We start from the raw sequence: 18,703 nt of genomic DNA, 5'->3' as shown, positions 1-18,703 counted from the left end.
CCTGCCAGCAAAGGCTTAAATGATTCCCAAAAATTATCATCAGTAAAATAGGTCAGGTGTCCTCCCTTAAGAAAGAATTCCAAAGTAGGGGCAGTGAAGAGGCTGTAAATACTGTATAGGTCTTCAAGCAGCCCCCCAAAATGATACTTTTGAGATTGAAAGCACTGGGGGCTCTTAAGGATAAAACCAGAACTGCACTATTGTCTAGTAATCAGTGCAATCCCATGGGAGTAAGCATGGTTAGAGTATTAAGCTAACATCAGAATGGCAGGATTCCTTGATGCATACCCAGGTTCAAAATTTTAGACTTCAGAGAAGTTAAAGAAATCAGATGTACTGTTTCATGTTAAAGAAAAAAAAGAAGGTTCTATTTTTGCTCTGCTTGTGATTTCACTTTCTCACCTGGCTTTTCGCACAAACATCATCCAGTTGCATTCATTCTCATTAGTTGTGATGATGTAGAACTCGAGAACATTATTGTGATATATCTGAATAAGAAAAGGTAAGGTAAAGAGCTGGATCAATTGTTTTGAAATCTCTACACAGAACACCCAAGAAACCCTAGGGATGCAGCTGCTCATAAGATTTTTGTCTAAAAAGTCAGATAAAGCACAAATGTGTATCATAAGCCACTATTTCCATTAAAGAATTGTTCCATTTCTATCCAACAGTGTGCCCTAACTCAGGGGTAATCAACCTGTGGTCCTCCAGATGTCCATGGACTACAATTCCCATGAGCACCTGCCAGCATTTGCTGGCAGGGGCTCATGGGAATTGTAGTCCATGGACATCTGGAGGACCACAGGTTGACTACCCCTGCCCTAACTCATCCCAATTTCTAAGACACTCACATCTGAATCCTGGCAAAGTCACCTTAACCAGAGCTCTCTGACAGTTTCATTTTATAAGATTCTCAGGGGTGAAGGGATGCTACACTGAATCCAGTTCTAAGGAAAAGAGCAGATGTACCCTAAGAGATCATTCTTAAGCACAGTGAATTAAAAAAGCAAGGATCACTTATCTAATACCTAAAGCATCATTATTTACCATACCATCCAGGATTCTGTCTCATTATACCTAATATTCGTAGTATATTCAGGCCACACTCCCTGCATAAAACAAAACCACATGGAAGGAACCTCAAACTTACCTTCCATAGGTGATTTGCTGCTTTATCTGTCCAATCAGCCACTTCCATGGAGTGACTCTGCTGCCCAATGAGTGGTCCAAAGCAAGTCCGCACAGGAATGGTTTCTTGAGCCCACACACCTGCCAACAGTATTAAAAAAAACAATAGTCCACTGACTACACAGTTAAGAACTACAACTAATGAAGACCAACTGAAAGAGATGTTGTACTTGCAGTACAGTCCTCTGACAGCTACTGCTAAACATCAGGCCATGAAAGCTTATACAAATGGGATATTCACAAAAACAACACATAATGCTTTGGGGGAATAAGCTCAATTGCAATCACTGTATCTACATATTTTCTTTTCCAATAGCAAGTCATTTACTTTCAGGTAAGCTGTGAAACTGAGGTCCTGACCTCCTGTGCTCATTAAAGATTGCATGGCACTTCCTGTAAAAATAGAAAAATTTTATTTCAAAAACTGTAGGAGCACCAAGGGATGCAACAAGACTCCCAGTTTGCCCATTTGCACAATTAAAATTCAACAACAGAAATGACATTCATAATGCAAGACTCCCCCCTGTTACTCCACATAACATCTCTGGCCAGGTTTTGTTTAGCTGCATTTCAGAGAACCATGGTTCGAGGTTGGGTTTTTCAAACTGAATCTGAAGATCAGCAACGGCAGATAAGTAACACTGAAAGACAGACTAATATTTTTCCCATGTAGCATTTCTTTGTTGTTCTTACCAGATTGTGTTTGATTGGGATTCATTAACTCTCTCACATCCACACTTCCTCCCACTCTCCCTTTATATAAATCTATAGATAACAAGATCCTTACCAGCTTCAGCTCCCATGATAGACTGCCGGATAGCAAGCTGTTTGGGGACAGAAAGCCTGGCTCGGCTCTCAATTGGAGTGTCCAAAACAAAGGTCACAGGCCCATGATCTGGGCAATCTGATGGGTAGGCTTTGTCACAGAGTGTGCACCCTGCAGATGAAAGGGCATAAGTCAGCAGAGAAACATTGTTTTGCATCACTGCAGAATGGAAGTATAAAAGTGTAAGCAAAGAACTTACACCTATAGCCCAACATCCAAACCATTCAAGTAGCATAGTCACACTAACAGTCTGCTTAAAGGTATCCCCTGTGCAAGCACTGGGTCATTTCTCACCCTTGGGGTGACGCCCTCTAGTGTTTTCATGGCAGACTCAATACGGGGTGGTTTGCCAGTGCCTTCCCCAGTCATTACTGTTTACCCCCCAGCAAGCTGGGTACTCATTTTACCGACCTCGGAAGGATGGAAAGCTGAGTCAACCTTGAGCTGGCTGCTGGGATTGAACTCCCAGACTCATGGGCAAAGCTCCAGACAGCATGTCAGCTGCCTTACCACTCTGCGCCACAAGAGGCTCTATAACAGTCTGCTAAGAGTGAGCAAGTGACTTGTGCCACTGCACCTTCAATACAGACTGACATCTGGACTACTCTTATTTTGTTACTATTTTTGTTGTTACCATAGATGGTGTTCTGATTGGCCAGAATGACCCTCAGGAGGCTCTTAATAGGGAGCTGGGTGCCTGCCTCTTAGGAGAGTTGTCAGAGCCCATGCATACCACAGCTATAGCCTACAGAGATCAAGGAAGGCATCCTCAACACACCAGTGCAAAGACTGGGTCCTAGTGCTGGCCCAGCATATACATTCACACTAGATTTCTTACACGTGGTCCTGTGACTTTCCACAACATTGCTGCTTTATCAATAAAAAGTATTTGCGCTAGAAGAGAAAAAAAGAACATTTGAAGGTTAAGTCCCTGATGAGTCACAGCCTGCTTTGTTGCGGGCAAGGAAAACAAACTGGCCTACTGAGATTTGAGAGCAGTGTCAATGCCACAACTGTTTCTGCCCCTCACAGCATTACAGAAATCAGGGTGTGACATTCATGTATTAGAAGACCAGCAAGCACAATAAAATATTTCTCACCGGAACATCAAGACAAGTAGGCATCAGTGACCAGATATCCTAAGTCAAGGGTAGTCAACCTGTAGTCATGGGAATTGTAGTTCATGAACTTCTGGAGTACCACAGGTTGACTACCCCTGTCCTAAGTTACATAGAATACTGTGACATGAGATACTGAAGTTCAAACACAACCAAGACACTGGCTGCTCCAGAGGGATACTGCAGCAATTCAATTATGTATTTTGCATGTGAACAAACAATCTCCTGTTTCAGATTTACTTTCTGATTGTGTTTAGCACATATCTAGCTGGTCCAAAAACAAGTCATGTAAATAGTCTTCTAAGCTATCCAGAACTTCTCATCAGTACCTGAAAGTTTGCAAATCATTTTGAGATTTTGACTAAAAGCTATTACGCTCCCCCCCCATGGACCCACACACCTGCCTACAATACTTGCCCACATTCTAATACCACAGTAAACCTGGATCCACAAAACTAAAACAGTACAAGAAATACAGCCTAAGTGTCTATTCTGAACCGCTAGCCAAGGACTGAATGTTACTAAAATAGTGTTACTGGTTCTGCAGGCTTGTAAACAAGCTATTCATCAGCTGCCTGAGATGGTAAAAGTCACTTTCAAGTCAACAGGAAATGAAAGTTTACAAATTTTGTTTGGCATGAACAAGTAAACATTTTATAGGCTAGCAGTTGTTTGATAGATACAGTAATGAAATAAAGAATTTGATTGCCTTCTGTTGTAGCTATCTTATTCAATTTTAATTTTTTTATTATTACATTATTGTAAACCATTTCATCAAAAGGCAGGATGTAAATATTTTTTATTTAGACATAATAGACAGAGAAATACTAATAGGGGCCCAATTTTTCTATTCTTCACCAATAGGGACAAAGGAAAACCTCAACTTTAACATGCCTGCGCTGACAAAATACAAGAATTGAGTTTCTTCAAATGTACTGTACAGTGTTTAGCTCCAATTTGCCGTTTCTTACATTCCTGACTCGCCACTGGTTTCCTGCACACAACCTGGCAGAAACTAACAATGCAATGCTAAGCGCAGATAGACCCTTCTAAGTTCACTGAAATCAATGGCTTGGAAAACTATTAATTCCACTTTGGACTGCATTGTAAGATTATTGCCAAGCATAGTGCCCTGCATAGTGCAGGGGGTTGGACTAGATCAGGGGTTGTTAACCTGTGGCCCTCCAGATGTCCATGGACTACAATTCCCATGAGCCCCTGCCAGCAAACACTGGCAGGGGCTCATGGGAATTGTAGTCCATGAACATCTGGAGGACCACAGGTTGACTACCCCTGCTCTAGTCTACACCACACCCTGTGGCTGTACATTGCACAAGAAGCTAGGTTTTGGCAACTGTAGCAATGTAGCCTGTAGCAATGTTTAATACTACTGAACGTTCTACATAAAGGACATCTGAAGTTTTGTTCAGGACATATTTGCCTTAATTATCTTCTATGTTGGCTAATTTGGAGATGTGAAGGTGGGGATGTTTGTTTATTGTCTAATTCAAGGGTTTGCTGGCAGGTGCTCATGGGAATTGTAGTCCATGAACATCTGGAGGACCATAGGTTGACTACCCCTGGACTAGGTGACTCAGGAGGTTCCTTCCAACTCTATGATTCTATGATTCTCCTGCCTCCCCTGTGCAGCAGCTGCAACGTAAGTGTTACTCAGGGGCCAAGGCAAAAACGCTGACACACACTCACATATGGTAAACAAGGTGGCCATGTTTTCTTTGTTTGAATTTGAGTCTTCTATCTGCAGCGATGATGGTACAAAGGCAAGATTGTCAGGAGAGACATCCACATGATCTTGTCCCATGGCTACTTCCTGGCTTATGGAGGATACTGTCACGGGTTCCAAACTCAGGCCTACTTCATGTAAGGAGACAGATTCCAAGGATGTGAGGTTGTGTGAGGTAGAAAGTGCAACACTCACAGCATTGCTGCTCATGGCAACGGTATGAATAGAGTCACTGAGCGTTCTGTCGGATATCCCACTGACGCGGCCTGCAATATGATCAGGCTCCATAACAACAGGAAGTTCCAAGCTGCTACCGTGAATGGGGATGACACCGTTGTGCCCCACAGCATCTGCAGCTAAGCTGCTGCCAACGGCATCCACGGCTAAAGTCTCATGATTCCGGCTGCCAGTTGCAATCTGTGAATGGTCCCCAGCTACATCACCTATTGTAAGTTCCTCAGCCATCCTGTCGGTGGAGATGGGACTAGTAACCCTTGAGACACTTTCCATGGTAATTGTTGTGTCCAGGGCTACCTCATGGCTGTCACTGGGATGCAAGCTCTGAGTGCTGTGTCCATTCACTGAGCGGGAATCCAGGGAGACAATGCCTGGTTCAAGACCTACAGTTCCACTGGACTGGTATGGATCCAGGCCAGAGGGGCTGGTGGAGACGGATAAAGCTGGATTGCTATCGACATTTATACTGTTGGGGTGGATATACTGAGGTGGAGGTCTGTCAGCCAAGTAAGATAAAAGACCTAGGGAACAGAAGAAAATAAATGGAAAGAGCATCAGTCTGCATCTGCTACCAAGCCTAATGGCTATCTATTCATGCATATTATACCAGAGAATTGTACAGTTTAGGGTTCAGGTTCTACTTTAAAACCAAACCACAACATTTCATTAAAGGTGAACATCATGGTGTGGTTTTCAAGTGGGACTGGAACCTTAATTTATAGAATGAAGAAACATGTAACAAATGATAATTTTAGACAGCAAAATGGGATGTACATTCACAAAGGCTGCTCTGTATACTCTGCCTTTCCCCCAACACAGTCCAGACCAAATACACAAATAATCATTCCTACAACACTTATGAAATGCATCCCTCCATCCTCTCCTCAAAGTGGCCCTCCTGCAAGGATACTTGCTCAGCAGAGACACGGCTCAATCTTCCTCGCCCCTGTCCTCCCCAACTTACACAACTTACCAGGTAGAATGTGTCTGAAGTAGCTGCTCTCAAGGTGAGGGTAAGGTGGTGGAGGTAGGGTATAATTTCTCTCAGGTATACCACACATCACTCCTCGATCCCCAATGCCCATTGGAAGCATCAGAGACAACGCGGATGGCAAAGAGGGCCCCAAGTTTGGAATCGCAACTGGTAATCCTACCAAGACATACGGAACAATGGAATTACAGTTGACATTTAAATAAGTGTAGCCAATTATGAAGAGAACCAAAAACTGGAAAGGTCATCAGAACTTTTGGCTTCCCAAGCAGACAAATGCTCCTTGCTATCTGACTTCTCCTAGCAAACACGTTTGGAATTGCCTCATATGCTATTAAGAAAAACACAGGCACCTGCATTTCCATCACAAGTTGGCCATGCCCTTTTTTGGCAGCATTTGAAGGGCATTCTTATTCCTAATGCTTAATTTGCATCCTAAAGCCAAGCTTCAGTCGTGGCGCACCATGGAAAAGGGAGCTAAAGATAACATTGGCTTCCTTCAGGCACATGAAGTCTACCCCCCCCCCATTTCTCCTAAAGCTGGGCTTGATCAGGTGCACACCTACCTGCTATCTTGGGAAGCACAAAGAATTAGATCATGCAGAATTAACAGTCCATCTTAAAGTTGTTGTGTTACCTGGTGTTGATATGGCATTGTGTGTTGGGGAGGTTGCCAGGCCTAGGTGGCTTCCAGAGACAGTCAGGGCACTGCTCGCAGAGGAAGCTGCCAGTTGCTCCATCCCTACAGGGCTCAAGTTCATTTCATTCATCCTAGGAGGAAAAGCAATCATATGGCTGAGAAATTATTTCAAATCATGGCAGTTCTCAGAACGACTCCATATCTCGTTTAGGGTTTTGCACAATGCACATGCAGAATGCCAGGAGTTTTTGCATCAAGGTGTCAGAATCTCAAAAGGCTTATAAACTACAGTATATGCAGATCAGATTCAATTGTAACATACTATCTGTGAGCAGTGACTCATGCAACTTTATCCCCTGCCACAAATTTGGTTAGTTTTTAAGGCACAACTGGACTCTCGCTCTTTTCAACATTACTTAGTGTTCATATTCTTAAAGGGAACTGATTCCAGAGGTTACTATAATGAGTTCACCTGCCTTACTTTCTGAACAAGGTGCCCCCTGCCATCTTCCACTCTTCCTGGAGGGGTGGGAATTCCAAGCATTCTCCAGGGCAAACCAAACACTCAAAAACAAGCTAAACAACCCCTGGACAAAAGCCCCCTAAAACAAGCAGAATCAACAAGCCCAAAGAACCAATGGAGAATCAGGGAATCCAGCAGAAGCAGGGGCCAATATGGCATGCCTGACACAGCAAATATCAAATAAGACCATCCAAACCAATGCCAAATCTCCAAATCCTCCAAGCCAAACAATTCTTAACAAGGTAGGTATGGCAAGCCCAACAAATGTTGAAGAATGAAATCCAATATTGGACCAGAGAATCCAAGCCAATGACAAACTCAATCGTCCAGGGCAAACCAACTTGAGCAAAGAAAACAATGTTAAAACTTGCAAGAGTCACAGAACTAATTTCAAAGCATAGAATCCATGCCAAATACCAAGCACTGGGAAGAAGACACTGACAGAGACACATTTAAAAAATACAGTCCTAGAGGCCTTATAATGCTAGCTCCTGATAGTTTCTCCAGAATATTTCCAGGATTTTTTTGCAGTATTCTGGAAAATCCTAGATACAATCCAGAAACCTGAATATATCCAGAAAATAACAGTAAAGTAGTTTTGGGAGATATATTTGGACTGAAATTATTTCAGTGTATGTCCCTAGTTATAATTTTAACTTGGGGATCGCTGATAAACTGGTGCATCACAGGATGGATGACCTGTTTTTGTTACCATTCTCTTTATGGTGAAAGTCTTAGTGTGCTTCCATTCCCACTTGAAGTGTTCAAGAAATTCAACACTAAATTATTGGATCCCCAGCAATAAAGAAACACATATATGAATGCATTGGCAAATACATTTCTAATACTTCTGATATAACTTAAAACCACCATTTTCCAAAAAAATCCTGGCTTGTATACCAAGTCACAGCAAGGAAAAGTCACTACAAATATACTTCACAAGTGAAGGATGCACAAGGACTTAGAAGGCATCTCATTTTCCCATATCCCCATTATCCCCTCTTTCTCTTATCTGACAGTTCCCATAGCCTCTCTCCTCTTCCTGCTTCCTTTTCTCATTCCCACTTCCCAACCCACCTACCTTTATCTCCCCTAACCCCAATCTTAAACTTTCCTTTATTCCCCACTCTGGCAGCCTTTCCCCAGGAAATGTCTGACTGAATAAAGGAGAGGTTGCTAACCCCTTTACCCGTTATTGTCATTGCCTAGCAACACACATAAGACACTGAGTTCTGTGGGCATTCTTTATTTAAAGGAACAGAGTTTTTTTTCCCCTCCTGTTATGGGTGTGTGTGTGTTTAATTACAGTGTTAAGATTTCAGATTTTTCTACAATCCAGGGACTTCTTTCAAGTTCACAGATCATAGAATCATAGAGTTGGAAGGGACCTCCTGGGTCATCTAGTCCAACCCCCTGCACTATGCAGGGCACTCACAACCTTATTGCTCATCCATTGTAACCTGCCACCTTCTTGAACCTTCACATAATCAGCCTTTCTGTCAGATAGCCACCCAGCCTCTGCTTAAACATTTCCAAAGATGGAGAACTCACCACCACCTCCCGAGGAAGCCTGTTTCACTGAGAAACCACTCTGTCAGGAACTTCTTCCTGATGTTTAGACAGAATTTCGTTTGCATTCATTTCATCCCATTGGTTGTGGTCTGTCCCTTCGGGGCAAGAGAGAACAACTCTGCTCCATCCTCAACATGGTAGCCTTTTAAATACTTGAAGATGGTTATCAAATCCCCTCTCAGTCCCCTCCTCTCCAGGCTAAACTGACCAAGCTTCCCCAACTTTTCCTCATATATCTTGGTCTCCAAGATAAATCCCCCCAGTCTGTAACTTGCTCCATTTTGGAGCTCTATTGCTCATGTCCCCTTCGGTACAATTTGGAAACAGACATTTTGACAAGCAGTGACCCATGAGAAACTCAGAGGAGAATTTCCTTACTGGTCCCCACTTTCTCCTCTGGTATCTGACATTCCCCAACCATCTTCCTCAACCCTTTCCTCCCACCGCCCCCCCTCCCATGTTCTTGTTTCCACATCCTTTTCCTTCTCCCTCCCTTACCCCTCCACTGGTCTCTACTTCACCCTCCAACTATCCTCTTCCCTCAATCTGACCTCCCTGCCACCCACCCCTTCCTCACTGCTTTCCATGCCCTTCCTCTGCTTGCCATTCTGCCCACCATCCTCTTTGAAGGGACACTGGCTGTTGTTGCTGTTTCAGTATTTCAGTTCAACCCTCACATTGATCACACATGTTACCCAAATTGCGGGTACGTGTGTCCTCAGACGTGTGTACTTGAGCTTGTGGGGAAGATTAGCCCAAATGCAGCGAGAGGGGGGTAACTTAGCGTTTACGGATCGAAATGCCTAGGCTTATTGAACCCGCAGGCAAATGCAAATGGTAAAATAGTAATATAAGCTTTATTGAAAAGAAAATAATAAAAGCATCAAAATAGCTAACACACTAACAAGCAGTCAGACAGAGAAGAATAGGGTGGGGGAAAAGAGGTCCAGTATAGTTACCAGTTCTTGTGGAGATGATAGGCAAGAGAAAGAAGGCTGCACGAAGACCCTGCAGGGTGTTCAGATGAATCCCATATCCGAAATGCACAGGGGGGGGCTTGCTAAAGCCACTGTTTATATTGAGTTTAGGGGAGCTGGCCTACCTGATACAAGCCCTGGGTGGGAGGCTAGTTGGAAATTTCCACTGAGCCTGGTGTTGGGCAACTGCTGGCCCAAGACAGAGATGGCCGTTGATGGCCTTAGACAAAGGAGTTAATGGGTCTAAGGAAGAAAGCCATCCTATCTCAATGGGTCTAGCTGTAGGGTTTGGGGAAGAGATTTCCCCTAGCAGAAGGGCCATGAATGAGTGATGTGCAAAGACAAAAAAATTGGCCAAGAGCCCCTGACCAAACCAGTTCTGGCCAGACCATGCTTTCAGTAAAATTGGGTGGGGGGTGGGGGGGGGGTTGATCAGAGTCCAGAGGCACCTGAAATTACAACCTGTGGTAAAGGACAAGCAGAGGCATGTCCTGGTTTCCAAGATGGATTCTGTCCTAGCAGTGTGTCTTGTTAGAGTGTTTCAGTGTGTTCCTGTTATGGAGTACTGGTTATGGAGTACACTGTGCCAGCATGTGAGGCCGGGGTGCTGCCATACCATAACACACAGGTTGCACAGACATAACTTGCCAGGGGAGAAGTGGGGATGCTGCCTCTTTTGCATCCAACCCAGCTTTCGGCCTCACAGAGGGAGGCAGAGGCAGCTCCAATGCACATATAAACATTCCTCTGTTTTGGGTGATTTCACCACTTTGTTCCATTTCCTCCTCCATTTTACAGGGTTTTTAAAAATAAATCAGGTGGGGGGGGAGAGTTTCCAGAAAAGTATCAGTAATCTGTACATGGATCCAAGTATCCACAGATGGGGTCATGCTGACTACTAGATACACTGATTTGTTTTTGCCGTTTTTGAAAGTAATTAGGTGCCACTAGGTGAGGTTTTTGATCTGACATTTAAAAAAATAAACAAATTAGGAACTGAGACCCTTTAAAAATATTAGCTCAACTTATATAATCATCCACCAATTTAAATATATTTAAATATATGTTCATTTTGTGAGAATCACTACATTGGCATCTTTTGAAGAAAGTACAAGTAGTACTCTTCCCTCAAAAGAGGCAAAAAAACTATTCATCTGCTTTGGTTCCCTACTGGAGAGAAATGAAATAAATATAACAATATTGATCAGAAATATGGAAATATGAAAAAAATATTTTTATTTCCATTAAATCTCAAAACTGGGAAACATCATTTAAAATTCAATCTTACAAAACATTAAAAGAAAGATGATGTTATTTTGCTGAAACAAGACCACAAATTATTCAGTGTTCAGTATTCAAATTATTCACCACTGTTCAGTGGTGAACAGTTGTATTCTTACATCTTGTTCCACATTCAAATTATTGCACTAATTAATTACATTGCTTAGAGATACCAAGTGGCCCACCTTCCACTAATATGGACAGAAAAGGCACAATGTATACTTAAAGCTCACAGATCACAAGCACTTGTCCATGCACACATGACATGGTACTTACAATATACTCTTTTCATCTGCCTTGACCTCACCTGTCACTAATATAGCACTGCTATGTCTATAGCCTATAAAGAGGTCCTGTGCTTTTAGGAGGGACTCAGAAAACGAGCTTTCTCCATCCATCACTGTGCTGAGGAAAAAAGCATCCTCTCTGAAATCAGGTCAGCTGTAATTTATAAATAGGCAAGGGCCTCAGAATGACAAAAGACACCTGTACATATAGGACCTTATAATTCAAACAGCAGGTCTTCCATATAAGCATGTATCAATGGGCCACTGAGGAGGGAAGTAAGTGATGTGTGTTAAAGGGGAGATTCATTCGATATGCCATTTTGGACAGTTCCCTTACCAAAGGCAGAAGGAACAGAATGCAAGACATGAGGTGAAGCAGCTTTTCATTCTGGAGGTCAATTAACTGGAAGCTTAAATGTTCCCAGGATGTGTGACTCTTGTCAGAAGAGCATCAAACCTTTGAGTAGTATGATACACTGCCAGCTTGATTTGGCTTCACTCTAGTTCAGGGGTGGCATAGGCTGGCAGGGGTTCATGGGAATTGTAGTCCACAGACATCTAAAGAGCCACAGTTTGGCCACCACTGCTCTAGATGCTTTTTGGCATCTTAGTTCCACATTTTTGGAACTAAGTTCCACATCTGGGAACACACCTTAGGTTACCCAACATCTCTTTGCTTGTAATTAAATGCTGTAATTATACCGCCAGCATTTCATGGACAGGGACATGCTTCTAACAGTCCTGCTACATTCCCACATCAAACATTATAGACCGAGTCTCTCCCCACCATACAAATGGCCGCAGCCTCTCCTTCATGGGATTCATGTACATACTTATCTTCCAGCATTTTAGACACTAAGGTAGTAAAGATATGCTTAGGAAAAAATTGTCTGATAATCTGTTATCAACCGTTCAAAGTGGTAAACTGCATTGCATCGTTCATGAGTGCACTGACATGCATTTCAAGAAAGACACATCCTGCCACACACAGATTTAAGTTCTACAGAGTCTGAGGAAGCAGGTAAATTCTGAGTACTGACCATTCAAGCAATTCACAATAGCAACATTAACAGGACAAATATGGACCCAAATTTATCATGGAGATTAGGAACGGTTGGTGCATATGAGCAGCGCCTTGCACTGCTGTTTAGAAAATTTATCCCACTTTTCTTCTAAGTGGTTTAGGTCACTGCTTGTCCTTAGCACAGCTGGCAAGGTACGCAAACTCTGTAAACCTTCTGGTGCTCACAAGCTACTATGTCAAAAATTAGGCATGAAAAACACTGGCCAATAGGAAGAGCAGAACCAAAATGCCACAAGCGCATCTATCCACAAAATCGCTTACTCCACAGCCGTGCTTATTCAAACAGTGAGGGAAAGGCACTCGGACATGCTCAGAGGCACATCAAGTCAACACAGCAAAGTGGCAAGAGGAAGATCTGTGAAGGTCCCAATTCAAATCCCCATTCAGCCATGCAGCTTGCTTGGGCCAGTCACTCTCTTTCAGGCCAACCTGTGTGTGTGTGTGTGTGTTGTTGTTGTTGCGAGGATAAAACGGAGAAGAGGAAGAGGCCTGCCCCCCCCCCCCGAGCCCCTGGGAGGAAAGGCGGCATCAAAACACACCAAACCCGCATTCCTGGAGGCGGCCTCAGGAGCAGAAGACACCGCAGGGCCTTTCGATCTTCTCACCCCACAGACCTCGTAAGCGTCGTGGCTGAGCCAGGGGCGGGCAGGCCAACCCGGCACCTATTGGGGCCCTCTGAGCAGGGCGCAGGGACCCCCGTCTCCCCCTGGGGGCTGCTTTCTCTCTCACCTGTGATGCATCTGCCCGGGGACGCCGCGGAGGGCAAAGACCCGGCGGCGGCCTCCTCCGTCTTCTTCTTCGCCTCCTCCTCCCCCTCTTCCTCCTCCTCCTCATCTGGTCTCCCCCTCAGCCCTCGCGCAGCCCGGCGCTGCTCCTCTCCGCCCCGGCCGGGCATGGGGCCCTCGCCCTCCCCCGCGGCCCAGCCCGGGCCTCCTCGCGGGCCACCGCGGCGCCGGGGAAGGACAGCGGCGGGGGGAGGGGGCGCCGCACCCCCGGAACAGCCCCGGCCTGAGGGAAAGGAGCTGAAGTGGACGGCGGGGGTGGGGGGTGGGGTCGCGCTCGGGCCGGCGATTGCTTCCGCTTTGTTCCGCATCCAGGAAGCGACCCCGCGCGCCGCCCTTCCTGCCAGCGCGCCCTCCTCCCCCTGCTCTGGAAAGCGGCGGCCGCGTTGGGCTCGGCGCGCTCCTCCCGCCTCTCACCCGAAGGGAAGGGAAGGGAAGGGGAGAGGGGCGCGCGGAGCAGGCGTGTTGCAGAAAAGAGCCAGAAAAGGACCACTGGGTGCTAAAAAAAACCAGACACAAAAAACCAGGGGAGAGGGGGGTGTTCACACAGAGCACACGTGCTGCGAAAAGCATCAAGCTCACTTCCACTTAGCACGGTGCCTTTGGGGCCCCTTTTGGTGACATGTTTCGCGCCCTCCCCCCACCCCTGTCCATAGCTGCTCTGTACATACTGTCTGTCGGAGTCATTGGGGATGTGAGTGAGTGGTGTTGTCAAGCTGCAGTCCTCTCTAGCGCACCGAATCTGCACGGGCGACGTTTGTTGGCTGGTTCGTTCAGCTCCTCCGGGCAGCTTCAAAAGAAAGTGCTCCTGGATGAGGGGGCGCAGGAAACAGGGTTACAGGAAAGGACTTGTGCAGGCGTTGAGCTGTCTGCAGCGCTAGCTTTTGATCTTCATAGGGAACAACTGGAATCCAAACATCTCCAGGGCTCAGTGGATTAACGGGTTATAAAGGCACGCGTTTCCTTTTGCAGTCGATAATCCTGCAGTATCATTGCTTCAAAAAAAGTGTTGCTGTTCCAGTTTCTTCAGAGGAAGGCCTTGGACTCGGAATAATCTGTTGGCCCTGTGACTGGTTGGCCACTATGTGAAACGGGATGTTTGAAGAGATACACCGATGGTCTGATCCACCAAAGCTAATTGTATGTCTACATATCCCATAAAATGGGCCAGATCCCCAGTTAGCCCTATTATGAGTGCTGCCAGGAAGATGTTTGGGAATGACAACTGATCTCCAGACTATAGAGATCAGTCCCCCCTGGGGGAAAAATGGAACTATATTCCAACAAAGGGGAATTCTATAGCATTATATCCAACCAAGTCCCTCCCCTTCTCAGATGCTGCCTTCTTCAGGCTGTATCCCCCAAATCTCCAGGAACGTCCCATCTTGGAGTTGACAGTCCTGAGTATATCTGATGATTTCTTCATCTATACCTCCAAAGTGTTTTTTGAGGCATTAGGGTTGCCAGGAAGCAAGTGGAAATTGGGGATCTCCAGAATTACAACTGATCAGCATAGACTACCTCCCCTGGAGAAAATGGTTGCTTTGGAGGGTGGACTCTATGGCATTTTATTTAGCTGAGAACCCTTCCCTCTCCAAGCCCTACCACCACCACACTCCACCCCAACATCTCCAGGGATTTTAAATTTATGTTTCACGGCCCTCTCCCCTCGCACAGGATTTAGTTTAAGCCCTCCTCACCAGGTCTGCAAACACATTTTTCCTATTCTTGCGAGGTGCAAATCACCTCCCAATAGAAGAGCCTCATCATGATAACATAAGCCATGCAATCTGCTGCAGGCACCTACCACCCAGGCAAAGGATAGGTAAAAACAACACTTACTCAAACAGCCCCCACTCCCCTGCAAGTTATACACCCTCACATACTGCCATCCAACACTGTAAGAAAAAAAGAAGCATCACTCCAGTAGCTCATGGCCTGGCTCCTTCTCCTGGCCAAGCTGCCTGTGCTTCTTCCCCTGGTAAACAGCAGCCTTTGAGAGCCAAGGTCTCAAAAATAAATTATCATTTGAAACTGGACCCATGTTTAGGTTAATATCCCATTTACAGTAAACTTATTCAAGGGTTTTGACATTACAACCGGAGAAGTCAATTCCTGTACCTTGAATGTGAGCAAGATTTCACTTGCTCAATGGAGCATTTGGCATTCTGGTAGAATTATGTTAGTTAGTCTTAAAGGTGCCCCAATACTAACACAATGGTTTGCTACTATGTACCGTAAAACCTGATCATATTTTTCTGCTTGTTGCAGAGGTAAGTGATCCCTGTGAATAGTTTCCGTTTCTGAAGAAGACATTTAATTATTCTCACAAAACTGCCTCCTTGGTGCGCAAGACAAAAAAAATTCTTTATGAAATGGCTGTGTTATATGCAGGCCAGAACTCATTAGCTTAGAAGTAGCAGGTGAACCTTATTTACAGTAAACACTGAAATGGACATCTAATGGCAAAGAAAAGAGGTTGTCTTACTGTCAAATGAAATGTAATTCTGGCTTTTGAACTGTGGCTAAACAGGAGAGGAGATTCTTTCAAAGTTAGGCACATGGAAACCAGTGGAGCTTAAATTAATTGCCTCTAACTTGCCTCATGAATCTGAATGGGTCAGATTTAATATATGGGGTGGATTGCAGCATTCGAGAGGTATCTTGCTTAATAATGTGCTTGGAGTACTTTATTCCTTTTTTTCTATAAATCTATTGACTTTTGAAAAAAAACAAAAGAAATAGGGTCGTTTTGTTTATTTTGTTTATGCAGTCATGGACCAGAATAAGAAATAGGGTGTATTTAGCTCTTCCTCATGGTCCTTTGACATCTCCTTCCCCCGTGACTTAATCTACTCAATATGAATCGTAGGACAATAGAAGCAAGTTGACCAACACAGGCCACTGGGTGGAAACAGAAATGTTTACAGCTATCATCCATAATGACATTTAAGCAGATGGTAGATACATATTATAGGTACTTTTATTCTATTATTTATTGCACATATCATACTATTCTATTGCACTGGTTTAAAAAATTATGTAATCTGCTTTGAGTCTCAACCAGAAAAGTAGACTTATCAATAAAGTGAATAATTAAGGAAATAAATTAATGTATTGTGTTGCAACTGAAAAATTGGAGTGAAGAATGCCCATCAAGTCAATGGGCCCTGTTTTTACAATGCTGCCTCAAGAAGAGTTGTATACTTCCAGACTCATTTCCTTCAACTGAATTAGAAGTAGGTAACACTGTTTAGGGTGCTCTGCTGTCATAACAGTGCTGTGGTGGTTAAAGTGGTGTAGTGGTTAAACAGCAATGGACTCTAATCTGGAGAACCCCACACCTCCACATGCAGCCACCTTGGTGACCTTGAGCTAGTCAGAGCTCTCTTAGAGCTCTTCACACAGAGCAGTTATCTTCGAGCTGTATCAGCCCCATCTGCTTCACAGGGTTTCTGTTTTGAGGAGAGGAAGGGAAAGGTACTTGTAAGCTGCTTTGGGACTCCTTTGAGGAGAAAACTAGATCTTCTTTTCAAATTGTGACAGTTACTCAGAGATTAAATTGTGCAAAGATTTTCCCCATCATTCAGTGCATGCCTTCCTTCATCCCTCCCAGCAGCGCACTGAAATATTTTGCCATGAGGTTATAGATAACTTTAGTCCAGATTTGCTCAGTGCTGGACTTCATGACTGTAAAACAGAATGCCTTGACTCCAAGTGTCCTGCAGGCTAATTGGATCGTTCCAGCCCATGGCAACAAGAAAACAAGGAATCTTTTGCATAGAAGATGCAACTGTAATTATTTTCATTTTAATTGCAAAAAAGCGTAAACGACAGAATAATCCTCCTGCTTTCTTGGACACAATTTGCAACCACAAGGGAGCAGTCTTTCCCCTGCTTTGGTATGAGGTTTTTAACACACAAGCACACATACAAACTAGCCAGATACACTATAACTCTGCAAACTTCTCTAGGAGCTGTTTCCAGTACATTAGAACAGCAGAAACAACAAAGGTTCCCCCCCCCCCCCGGGCTAATTTTTCAGCTGTTAGGAGATCCTTGGCTCTCAAGAAGGAGGAGCTCCAGGAATGCTTGGCAGATGCACACTTTTCAAGTTGCCCATCCTTTTGGAGACAGGTAATATCAAAGGGCACTATGGATTACAATACATGAGGAGTGTTTACCGCCTGGAAGATTATTTATGTTTGGTGTTACCTCTAAAGTCAAGCACATCCAGAAAAGGAACAGAAGGAACCCTCTCATTATCTTTTGAAATATGAAGATCAGAGGAAAACCTGGGTTTAAAGCGTAGAGTGATGGTCCTGGGAGCCTCCTTATAAATTAAAAGGCATCCTGCCTCCGTAATAACAGATCCAAGCACAGAGCTGGTTTTCAGACCTAGAGTGGCGTTGTGGATTCATTACTGCTGCTGCAGACTTGGGGCATATACCTACTGCTTTGTTTGCAGGAAAATATTGTCCCCCGTAAGGCAGTGCTTTCAGCAACTGGACCTTCCGACTGATGGATTAATTCAACAGAGCTGCTGCCGGAAGCCGCTGATGCTTTGCTGCAGAATGGGAAGTGGTAAAGATGATGGGCTACTGAACAGGATCTCATTCCCAGGACCAGCATCCCTTGGGAGCGGCCACGCAAATCCTCACGGGGTACCGCTCCGAGAGCCGTTTGGAGTTCCTATCCGCCTTGATCCAACGTACTGGGACCACCAAGCCTACAATGGATACTCTGGAAGGTTTTCCTACTTACCCTTTTCTGGGTACGTCGGAGTCTATGACTATTCTTTCGAGCCTGCCTTCATCCGCAAGAGGAACGAGAGGGAGAGGCAACGGGTTCGTTGTGTGAACGAGGGCTACGCTCGCCTGCGAGACCATCTTCCCAAAGAGCTTGCGGACAAGCGTCTCAGCAAAGTCGAGACACTGAAAGCAGCCATAAACTACATCAAGCACCTTCAGGGTGTGTTAGACTGTGACCCTCTAGGGACTGCTAAGGCAGCCCTTCCGGCTGCAGAGGCCTCACTTGCTCCTGGTCTTGGCTTGAGAAAGGACTGCAATAGCGACGGAGAATCCAAAACTTCATTAACTTCGTCCCCATACAGTGAGCTTGAGGAAGTTTGCAGCTAAGAAATAGCATCTTCAGAGGAGGACACTTAAAGATCACTTTCTCTCCCCTCCCCACCCTTTTAAAGCAGCTATATTTCTAAATTTGCATGGATTTTCCCACTGGACAATCTTAATCTCCAGCAACAGGATGAGCAAAAGGTATCTTAATTATTTGAAATGACAGTTTCCGATGTCAGTTTGGACCATCTTCAAGTGCTTAAGAAAACAATTGGTCTATGATGTCCTTATTTATGCTATTAAAAGCAATGGAATGACTTTTTAAAAAAACCCAAAATATTGTCATGTTGTGTGTCTCAGACAGGGGGAACAATAAAA

The 18,703-nt window shown here is 44.6% G+C and overlaps 2 protein-coding genes across 5 annotated transcripts in view; one reads left to right on the top strand and one right to left on the bottom strand.

Moving 5' to 3' along the window:
* Window positions 1-14,041, bottom strand: part of PRDM4 (PR/SET domain 4) — a 22,509-nt gene extending 8,468 nt beyond the window's left edge. Inside the window, exons 1-7 of one of the 4 annotated variants that reach the window (XM_077339681.1) lie at window positions 13,922-14,041; window positions 6,742-6,875; window positions 6,087-6,263; window positions 4,840-5,634; window positions 1,976-2,125; window positions 1,151-1,269; window positions 403-488 (exon numbers count right to left, since the gene is read on the bottom strand). In XM_077339681.1, the coding sequence (XP_077195796.1) occupies window positions 403-488; window positions 1,151-1,269; window positions 1,976-2,125; window positions 4,840-5,634; window positions 6,087-6,263; window positions 6,742-6,874 (1,460 nt within the window). In that variant the 5' untranslated portion in view covers window position 6,875; window positions 13,922-14,041. Of the gene's footprint in view, window positions 1-402; window positions 489-1,150; window positions 1,270-1,975; window positions 2,126-4,839; window positions 5,635-6,086; window positions 6,264-6,741; window positions 6,876-8,348; window positions 8,441-8,818; window positions 8,920-13,197; window positions 13,635-13,921 lie in introns of those variants that run through there. The other 3 variants (XM_077339679.1, XM_077339678.1, XM_077339680.1) reach the window with 3 other exon arrangements.
* ASCL4 (achaete-scute family bHLH transcription factor 4) lies at window positions 13,071-18,703 on the top strand. The gene is made up of 2 exons (XM_077339683.1): window positions 13,071-13,085; window positions 17,719-18,703. The coding sequence occupies exon 2, from the start codon at window positions 17,810-17,812 to the stop codon at window positions 18,386-18,388; it is 579 nt and encodes a 192-aa protein (XP_077195798.1). The 5' UTR covers window positions 13,071-13,085; window positions 17,719-17,809; the 3' UTR covers window positions 18,389-18,703.

This window comes from Paroedura picta, chromosome 5 (genome assembly GCF_049243985.1).
Source record: "Paroedura picta isolate Pp20150507F chromosome 5, Ppicta_v3.0, whole genome shotgun sequence".
NCBI lineage: Eukaryota > Metazoa > Chordata > Lepidosauria > Squamata > Gekkonidae > Paroedura > Paroedura picta.
This window is presented reverse-complemented; position numbering and strand designations above follow the sequence as displayed.